We start from the raw sequence: 11,030 nt of genomic DNA, 5'->3' as shown, positions 1-11,030 counted from the left end.
ACCATTAACTGAGAAAGTTTGGGTACCTCTGACTTTAAAATGATGCCTGTTGCTTTCTCTACTTCTTTCAAGTAATGGGTCACGGCCCTTGAGCAGTGTAGTTGTATGAAATAGAACTAGGAAATCCTCAGACCCTTTCAGCAGAAGCACTGTGTACCAAAACAAAAACAAAAGCAAAAGCAAAAACAAACAAACAAAAAAACCCAAAACACTGGAGGAAAAGAAATTCTCAGACCTAAGTCTAAATCTTGCAGATCTAAGTCTAAATCTCAAAACAAATATTCTTTCTACCCTACCCCATCCCACCAACATCTCTCATTACCTTAAAACTTGAGCCTAAATATCTCTCCTTAATTTTAATGGCATGTGTCTATATCATCACCATCTGTTATAATTTGGGTGTTTAAAACCAAGAAACGTGTGCCTCTTAGCTCCCCCAGAGTCTTGTGTCTCTAAAAGAAGCCAGATCATGTGGGTCACCAGATTTGTCTTGGACGTTCATCTTTTTTGTCAACAACCACTCCAAATGGGTAACTCTTGATAGATGGCTTAGGCCAAATAATAGTGGCCGCAGGACTGCTTTCTTTTCACCAGCAAAGATAGCAGTAACATTTGATGTGTGTTAGGGAAATGAGATGCCACCAGACTGTATTTATGCACGTGTGTATGTGTCTGTGTGTGTCACGGGTCTTTCAAGAGATTCTCTTTCTTCCCAAAGTAAAGAGATTGTGCTTTGTTAATTTTTATTAGATCTAGTACCCAGGACAAGGCCTGGCATATGGTAGATGTTGAATAAATGTTTGTTGCTAAAATATGGAAATTAATAAATTATGTTATTTGCATAAACAGTTATACTATAAAAGCTGAAGAAGTTTGAGCTTCAGGGCCCCAAAGATTTGTAAAGATATTTTCACTGCAATTAGTTGAAAACATTCTTTCTTTCCACTTTGATTTACCCTCTATCATGTCTGACTTTACATCAGTGAGATTAGAGAGGCTACAAACATTTTGGGGACTGGGCTTAGGGGAGGTTGAGTTAGGTGCATTAGATTGGGCTTAGTGGGCCGTATGTTTGTGATTGACGTTCACTTTGGTGTATAGTTGCTAACCATCCAGTGTAGAACTAGCTTCCATGAATCCTGCCCACTGCAAAGGACACATCCCAGATGGTGATGTGGACCAGAGGGAGTGCAAGGCCAGGGGCTGTAACACGACATGAAAGCTTCCCACAGCGCCCAGCACCAAAGGAACATGCAGAATAGAGGAGAAACGAGGCTTGAAACGTGCAGCGTAGGAAACTGGCCTGGGGAAAAGGCTTTCATTTAACAGGTGTGTAGAATCATTAGCTGATACATCTTTCCTTACAACATCTGGTCAAAAAGGACATTCTCTTCTGACAAGAATATACTCAAAGAGCAGTGCATACTCTATATTTGATAGAGATTATATGACATAGAGTCCACCAGAATTTTTCTGTTTGTACAATACAAATCTATACCAGTACCACAAACAGCAAGGAGATCTAGTGTGAAAGTCACATATTTTATGCATCCCAACTTACTGGCTTACACTTCACCGTATCTGATGTGTCCTGTTCTGATGAAGTCTGGTGGTTCCAGATGGAATGGTATGCAAAATTACCAGTGTCAGCAAAAGTGCCTGAATTTTCTAAATTGTCAACAATAAATAACAAATTTCAGTCAACCACTAGAAGACTAGATTACTTTTGATCTTAATATAAAAATCTGTATTACAAAATTGGCTTTATGAAGACGTGATCAAAGGGTGTGCAGTGAAGAAATATTTTTAAAAGTATATTAAACAGTTAATAAAAGTGTTATTTTTGTGCACTTATGTTTTTGGTAAGCTTCATAAAAAGTGAAATGTGTGGTGATTCCTAACTCTAAATAAGCCCTTTTATATCTAATTTTGTTTTCAAACTTTTGTAATATTTTTTCTTTTGACAAGTAGACATTTTATGTTGTAGAGATTGTTCTTCACAATACAAGACCTAGTTATTCAATACTCCCCTATCATTTATGATAAGAAATTGAACTATTTCTAACAGCTCTAATATGCATTTCCAGAAGTGACAGGCAAACTTCTGAAGCAATGCATTTTATTTTAAATGCTACAACATTGTGCCATCTATTTGAAGATCTTTTAAGGAATAATTAGGAACCCAAACGTAAATAATTTCTACCTGCTGTGGGGACACTGTCAGCAAAATGTAGATTGTGGGAAACTAAAGAAAAAACAACCAGGTTTCCTCAATTTGAAAAAATTGTAAGGAAAAAAAGCGATGAAAGGGGAAACCTATAGAAGAAAAGCGACTTAAAAGACCTAGCACAATGTGTGATTTTCCTTATGTCCCAATTAAAACAATTTAAAAAATGACATTCACAAGATAACTAGAAATCATCTATTTTATGATATTAAGAAATTAGTTATGTTTTAGATATAATGGTATTATGGTTATGTTAAAAAAAGGTTCCTACCTTATAGAGATACACAATAAAATGTTTACAAATTACATGATCTATCTAGGATTTGTTTCAAAATAAATAGTGGAGAAGTGGATGAAGTGGATAAGGAAGGTTTGGCTGTGGCCTCTGGTTATCGGGTACATAGAGGTACATCATACGATTCTGTCTATTAAGATATTCAATCTGACTTTTTGGTATGACAAGGGGCCTGTTCACTGTTCTTTGGTGAACGTATCTTGCTCTTACTCTGTAAACCTATATCTTCCTCTTGCTCTATAATCCTATGTTTCTCTTCTCAATAAACCTTGTTTCGTGCTTTAAAAAAAGAGATATTCCATCTGGTTGTCAAATCCAATGGCATTTGACGTTGTTGCACCCTCACTGTCACCTGAAACTCTCCCCCTTTAGTTTGTGTGCCCCTGCTCTCCTGACTCTCTAGACAGTCTTGATCTCACTGATCAACTGAAAGTCCTCCTACTCACCCTTCAGTCATTGGTGTAGCGTGGAAAGAAGGCTTCTGAGTCTATGGACTTCTGTTAGGATTATGAGAAGGCAGCATAAACTAAAGGAGAGCTCACGCCCGGGAAGACCAAACCCAAAGTACCTGCTTTTCCATCCTAGCCTCTCAGAACAATTGCACAAATCTACTACAGAAAGAAAATATATCAGCTTAGCAAACACTTCATGGGGAAACCATTTGACATTATATTGTTTTATTTTTCACAGGATACCACAATAGTGACCAGCTTTCCACTTCAGGGGAATCTAGGTAAGTAATATCAGTTTTGATGAACTGTAGTAAAAGACCCTGAGAGTGACTCCAACAACTTTCTGGACGAATTCCATATATTCCAAGAACTTGAAATCTTTGCTACCAGGGGAACTCTGAAGTTTCTCTTCCTTAAGGTTTTGGGGGAAATAGTCCAGCGAATGGTTTGGGGTATAATCTCCAGTGAGTCTGCTGGTATACAGGCAAAAAAAAATGGCTGGTTTTGTCTTCCTTCAGAATGAAAGTTGATATCCTGGCGATGAGGTTTTGATGCTGATTTATGTTGGCTTTGGAAATTATCTGATCTTTCAGACTCATAATCACACACTTTCTTCTTTCTTGTGCATTTCTCTTTACTGTGTGTACAACTGTAATCATAGTCTGAATGAATGTTGTTCTTCCTAAATAAATCAAATTTGGCTTTCTTTCTTTCTTCACTTTCTGGGTGCATGTGAAACTTGCCTTGGTGTTTTGCAAGATGTAATTTAATATTTGATTCAGTTAAGGGAGCTAAAGAGTAATTTGTTTTGCTCCTTGTAGTCCCTGAAAGTTTCTCTTCACTGAATGATACGGTAGATGACCTAGGCTGAATTTCAACAGTATTTAATGAACTATGACACAACCAGTCAGGAGATTTCGTTTCGGAGGATGATCTATATTTCCTGCTGTTGTGGGATTTATAAGAAGGTGATCTTTTGATTAAGGTATGTTTTCTACAGCCTCTAATATGATGGGAACCTGAATCTTCACTGTAAAATGGTTTCAAATCAGTTGTGGTTTCTTTCATTTTGTAGAGATTTTCCAAAGGAATGCCTTTCTGTAATTCAAATAGAATGTTTTGTGATTCCTCACTTAAATAAGAGTTGGCTTCTAAAAACACACATTCCTCACTGTCATGCACTTCAAGAGCTGGACTTTCCTCCAGGTTAGCTGGACTCTCAATATTTTTCTGAGTATCAGTAAAATCTTCAGAAATCTGAGTTGCATGTGACTCAACTAAACTAGTAGCACTTCCCTGAGTCCTTAAATCAAAAGGTTTATATGTGTTAGTTTCTTGAAACCATACATGATATTGTTTATCTTTTTCTGGAGTCACATGGGACTTTAACTGTGAAAGAACTTGAGTATCTTTCTGTGCTGGGATATGCAGATTAGGGTCAGAAGCATGTATGTGAGTTGGCTCTAGGAATTTTCTGAGTGATGAGTTTTCATGGGGGCTTTGCTTTTTGAAAGAGATATGTTGTTCTAACAGTTCTGTATCAATGGAAAAACTACAGCTTTCCCCACTGTCATCTACTTTTTTACATACTGCAATTGTTTTTAATTTAAGAATATGTTTAGGAAGTGCACTTGGCTTAGGGAACATACTTCCAGCAGGAAGCCCCAGGAGAAATCGAAGGTATTTGTATTGTAAATCAAGATCTATTTGATGAAGAGATTTTTCCTCAAAAAGTAACAAAATTCTGTTTTTTTGTTTAGGTACTTTGATAGCAGAATGAATACAGGTAGATAAAGGTTTCATTCTGTCCTGAGCACTTGTCATTGCATAAGATCCTCTTACAATTCTGGGAAAGGCTTCCATTTGTATCTCCAATGTTTTCATAGAAAAGTGCATAAGAAGTTTGGCTTTTTCTTTTACCGAGTGCTTTTGGAGAATATGAGACAATGGTATCTCACCAGCAGAAACCACTGAAGATGTTCCACTTTCCAGCTTATTAATACTCTTGAACTTTGTAACAATCTCCATGCTGCCACTTGAAACACTGCCAATCAGTGTCTTCATATAGCTGACAGGAGGTGAATCTTTTTGGTATTTGTGATTTAAGTTAAGCATTACAGTGTCGATCCCTGCTAGAAACATATAGCTCATTTTTTTATGTCTTGGATAGAACCTCCAACTGTTATCTTCTGAGATAGGCCCTTTTCGATAAAAGTTGAACTTTTGTAAGGATTTTTTTGCCATCTCTGGCATCAGATTTAGTCTTACTTCAAGTGCTTTTGACTCTAAATGATTAGCAAGCTTATTTTTTTCTTTGGGAGTAAATTGTTGTAATTTGGGATATATTGCTGTTGCTGTTGTATTTGGACCCTCTGGAAAAGGTGGTGACTTCAAGTCATCAGGTTTGCAGGCTTGTATGTTTCCCAGTTTATCAGAAGAAACTTTGTATTGGATTGTATTTTTTACCTGGGATTCAGAGACATTTTTAATTGCTTTATAGATAGGAAGTGAACTTTCTGCACTTGTATCATCTGTAGCTATTTTGATTTCATTACTTTTAACTTGAGGTGGCATGGGCACAGTTCCTGGAAAAACTTTCTGTTGCTGAAACCTTTGTGTGGTCACATCACACACTGGTTTACTATGATGCCTTTGCTTGCATAGCTTTGGATCTTCAAACACAGACAGACACTCTGTGGGTGACAGAATGTGTGTTGGTGTGTTTTCTTCTTGCTTGATCATATGCAAGTCTGGTTTTTTCATGATCCTTGAGACATCATGCCCTGGAATAACCCTTTCTTTTGTTTGTGGATCTAAAATTTTTTCATTTATTTCACTTCTAAGGCTTGCTTTAGATTTGACATTAGGAAGTTTCTGCATTTGTTGTCCATCCACTACAGAGAGCTGGGAATCTTGTAGAACTGTGTTTGCAAAATTCTCTCCCCCTTTTATAATTGTTAAGGTGTCCCTCTTAACAATTTCATTAGGGTTGAGCAACTTCTCTTGGAATTTAGTAAAACAGATTCTCTTTTCTCTTTCTCGGTGTGTCTCAGACCCTACTGTTTCTTCAGTGTGAGGTGGACTCATCATGGAAATAGAAACACTTCTGATAAATATTCTGGACTCACCTTTACTCCATGAAACCATGTTCTTTGATTTGTTAACCTCATCTAATTTCTTTCTACTGCTTGGAGTACCACATCCTAGGATACCAAGAATCTGTGCAATTGGGTGATTTTGGAGTTTCGTGGTTGAATACTTGGAGCTCAACTCTCTTTTCAGATCTGTTATTGTTAATCTACCTTTCTGGCTTTCAAATTTGGGAGAAAGAGCAGTATAGGAATAAAACGAGTCCAGAGCATTTCTTTGAAACAATTTTTGTAGTTGAATGTTTTGTTTTGCACTAAGTGCTCCTACTTCCTTTTTATGTTTTTGCTTTGTTGGACAGTTGTTCTCTATATGAGTGATTACCTGAGTCTTAGTTTGAGATTCCTCTGCCTTTATAGATGGGACATGCAGGTTTACAGTACTGCTTGTGTCCAGTCTTGCTTTCTCCTTCAGATTGACAGTACTGTTCTTGTGCATTTCTACTTTGTTTTCTTCTAGAAGTACAGATCTGTTTGTATCTACATTTAATTTCCTGTCTCCTTGATTCACAGTACTGTTATTGTCCATTTCTAATTTTTTCTGTTCCAGATTTGTATTGGTGTTTGTATCAGTTTCATCTTTCCCCTCCAGATCTCGTGATTGAAGTAGAAAAGTCCAAGGGGTGGAAAGGGACTCCTGAAGTGATTCTAGAACACATTCCCCTTGTTCTGAAACTAGCAATGCCTGCTCATTTTTTCCTCTTGCAGCATCAAACTCTGTAATATCCATGTGTATTCCTGCTAGTATTTGTAGGCTGGGGCACACTGTAGTTTTCGTGTCAACATCTATTTCCGATGATGTCTTCTGTTTTCCATTTTGAAGTGGAAACTCAAGAGAAAGGACAGAGGTCAGACTTGTCTTGCGTCCACTTTTAGACCATGGTGTTGCTTGTTTTTTCATGTCAATATCCTGATCTTGCATATTTTGAGAGGAATCCCACATGGTGATATTCATTTTTTCCAGTGATCCCTTTGTCTGTAGTGCTAACACTTTGGGAGAAAGCTTTTTGCTTATGTTATCATTACTTTGTACATCTTTCTCTGGTTTACCTAAGTTACATGGATCTTCAGATTCTGGAGATGCTTCTGGTGAAGTGCCTTGGTGGTGGGCATATCTCTCTGAAACAGAAAATTCTTTGGAACTTACAGGGCTGCCCAATGTGACATATATTTCCTTCGATATTTTCCCTGGCAGTGAAACGGAAACCTTAGGACTTATTTTATGGTTTAAGTTACCCATTATTTCAGGTTCTTTCTTCAGATTTCTCATTTTCATTGCATCCATTGTGGGATAGGAAAGACATACAGCAAAAGTTTCGGTTTTATATTTTTCTGGCTGTGCCTTTTGCCCAGTAAAGAGCCATTCCAGCCTTTTTCCACTTCTTATAGTACCAAATCCTGTGAAATAAATATCCTCATCCTGTGAATTTAAAACCAACCGATTCAAGTCTCCTTCTGATTTGACTCGGGAAGGTTCATTCCTTGGCTGGACGCTGACCATAAAGTTTGAGGCCCACTGTCGCCCTACCTCTTTGGGAGGCACACACTGTTCTGCTTGTTTAACAACGTTTTTATCATCACCTTCAAGCGAGTCTCTATTTGCTATTTTCTGGGTGTCTGATGATACCTGGAAATTTTGCTGTAGACAAGAGGATCCTATAATGCCTGGTATGTCTTTGTCTATTTTGTTCCCTGAATCCAGATAAAGGGGAGGTGCTGATGGTATGGATAGAAAAGTCTTTGTCAAAACCACACATGCTTCACCTTTACCTTTTTGTACTTTTTTCTCTGGCTTATTAATATTCAATACAAATTCCTTTGCATTAATGATCTGTGAAATTGGGGGCATCCTTGCCTCTTTGTAAGGCATCCAGATCTTCATGTCTACTATTTCCACTTCATGTTTTTCTTCATTCTGTGACATACGTGGTTTTCCTTTTCTTACATTACCACACATTGCCACTCTATCTGCTGTTTTCTCTGCATCTGAGAATTCTGGAAGCATTTGTGGAAGTACAGTGGATGTTTTATTTCCAGGCTTTTCTCCACCCACTTGTATACTTTTATCCAGTTTAGGGTCAGGTGGAGAAGGTTTGGTAACATAAATTTTTCTTTGAACCATACATGGTGGTTTACCTCCATGTTCCTTTCGCTCTTGCCCTCTAATGTTCACATGCAATTCTGATCTATGGAGCATAGAGGAACAAGGTGATTTCTTTGACTTCAAAGTTACATCTGTGCCTCTCCTATCTACCATTTGTTCTCTGTTCCTCTCTTCTTTCTGAGGCATATGTTGTTTTTTGTTTTTAACATCATTTGTGATATCACAACCAAATGACTCTGTGTGTAAGGTCTCTCCTGAGTGTGATAACGTCTGCAAAACAGACCTTGAAAGTCTTAGCATCACATCATCTAATTGTGTTTCTTTATCCAACATGAGGTGAGGTAGAGATGGTAATGAAGGAGAAGGTCTGGTCAGAGCCATATCTGGCTCATCTTTACATTCCTGCACCTTCTTTTCTTGATGTTTGGAGAATATTATGATTTTTGTTATTCGTACTCCATCCTCTTCCTTGTCCTGTGGCACGTGTTTTTCTTTTTGTAGACTGATGAAAATATCACTATCACTAGTGATTGGATTTATATACATGCCTGCCCCAGAATCTGATGATTCCTGGAGGTTGGCTAGAGAAGAAGAGGATCCTGTTAATACTGCTGTGCTTTCTTCCTTGATCTTGGTATTCATGTTAGGGTGAAGCAGGGAAGATCTAGAAGGACTTTTAGTCAGTCTGACACCTGGCCCACTTTTAACTTTCTGGACCTTTTCCTCTTGCTGTCTTGTTTTCAATTGAAGGTCACTTAAATTATGTGTAGGTAAAATAGGTGATTTATTTGCCTTTGGATATATATTGTTAGGATCCACTATACTATTCATATCCATAGGAACTTTTTCTCTGTCCTTCTCTTCTCTCTGTAGCATTTGTTTTGTTAATTCTTTCACATCATTTGAAGGTTCTCCACCAGGTGTTTCTAGACATGGTATTCTCCCTGCATCTGACAATTCCTTGGACTGTAACTGTGAGAGAGACAATTTTGTAACTCTTATCATGCACTCCTCTTCTTCTGTCAAGTCAAACTTATGATATGGTGGAGTAAGAAGAGATGCATTAATATTTGTCAGACCTATAACTAGTTGATTTTTATCTTTATGTACGTTTTTCTTTTGTTCTTTAATTTTCCACTTAAAATCTTTTGTATCAAGTATATGTGACTTTAGTAATTTCTTTGCCTTCAGATCCATACATTTAGGAAGCATTTTGTCTTTACTATCCAATTTGAGTCTATCTTTCTCCTCTTCCTGTGTCACAGATTGTATTGGTTCTTTTCTCTTGCTTAACATACAAGTATACAATGACTCAGCAGATGGTTTTTTGCCTGAATCTGATGAATCCTGAATCTTCAGTGGTGGAAAACAGAATTGTGATGTTCCCAGTGCACCTTCCTTTTCATCCCTTCTAGTGTCGCATTTCAGGTAAGGTGGAAGAGAAGGTGAGGAAGCACAAGTTTTCCTGGGAACCGTTCTGAGTTCACTTTTGCCTTCCTGTACTTCTTCCCTTAGCTCTTTAATATTCAAAGGGAGTATCTGTCTATTGCACAGATGTGCAAATGGGGATGTCTCTGCTCTCAGACTTATTTTTAGGGGGAGTATTCTACCCTCCCTGTCTTCTGTTTTTACTCTGTCCTTTGCCTCTTCGTGTGGCATATCTTGATTTGCTTTTAATATTACATTATATGAGTTAATACCTTCCTTTGAATCTGCACGTCCGATTTTCCTTGCACCTGATGATATAGGAAGCTGTAGTTGTGAAGGCAAGAGTCTATGGTGAGAGGGAGAAGGCATGAAAGGATAAGCTTTTGTCAGACTCCCATCAGGATCTCCTGCTCTTTCCTGCTTCTGTGCTACTTTCTCTTTAATGTCCCACTGTGGCGGCTCCTTTCTCTTGCTCAGAGTGCTGTGCTCAGGGAAACTAAACACATGTGGAGTTACTGATGCCTTTTCCTTGAAAACACCGCCACTGGGGTGCATTAAGCAAACTTTCTTGGCTACTGTTGGTACTCTGTCTTCTTTCCTTGGTAGATGTTTTCCTTTCTTTTCACAGCTATCAGTTGACTCTGTGGATGCCATTTGCCGTGAAGGCACTGATTCCGGGAGCTCAACATGTGGCCTGTAGCTTAGTATTCTTGGTTCTTCTTCCTCTTGTTTTGTAGTGTCTAATTTAAGGTAAGTTGCAGGAGTGACAAAGGGACAAGTTTTACTCAGAGGCACAACTGTTTCCACCTTAACTTGTGGTCCCTTTTCCCCTTGTTCTTTGCTGTTCGTTTGCAGGCTCATTCTTTTGAGTATATCAGGAAGGGGTGATTTCTTTGCCTTCACAACTATGTCCTTGGGATACATTATGCTTTTCTTAAAGTCATTTGCTTTATCTCCTTCTATCTGTGTCATGTATTTTGTTCTTTCTGGGTTGCTTGAGATATCATCCAAAGGTGACACTGTATATTTTAATTTCCCTGCATCGAATGATTCTATGTGTGGTGTGGGTAGAAGACAGGATCTTGGTTCTTCAGGTGGCATTTTATAGTTAATATCCACTATTTTTCTTCTATCTGCCCCTTCCCATGACTCTTGTTTCTCTTCCTTCCCTTCTTTGCTTTTATCTAGTTTACGATGAGGTAGAGAAGGTACTTTCAGGACTGCATCTAGTTCACTCTTTCTTTCCTGTACGTTTCCTGATTTTCTTTTGAGGTTTGTCTGTCCATCTCTAGTTTGGGAGCCACCACGCCCAGTGACACTGAGTGCACGTGCAAGTGGCAGTTGCTCTGCCTTCGAAGTCACGTGTTTGGGTGGCATT

General features: G+C 38.2%; 1 protein-coding gene across 1 annotated transcript in view; it reads right to left on the bottom strand.

The window, feature by feature from the left end:
• Positions 1–3,265: 3,265 nt before the first annotated feature.
• LOC138382436 (leucine-rich repeat transmembrane protein CCDC168-like) overlaps positions 3,266–11,030 on the bottom strand; it is a 32,127-nt gene continuing 24,362 nt past the window's right edge. The window contains exon 10 of the mRNA XM_069466938.1: positions 3,266–10,737. Within this exon, the coding sequence (XP_069323039.1) occupies positions 3,266–10,737 (7,472 nt within the window). The remainder of the gene's footprint in view (positions 10,738–11,030) is intronic.

This window comes from Eulemur rufifrons, chromosome 4, assembly GCF_041146395.1.
Source record: "Eulemur rufifrons isolate Redbay chromosome 4, OSU_ERuf_1, whole genome shotgun sequence".
Classification (NCBI taxonomy): Eukaryota; Metazoa; Chordata; class Mammalia; order Primates; family Lemuridae; genus Eulemur; species Eulemur rufifrons.
The sequence above is the reverse complement of the archived record's forward strand: the minus strand, read 5'-3'. Positions and strand labels throughout refer to the sequence as shown.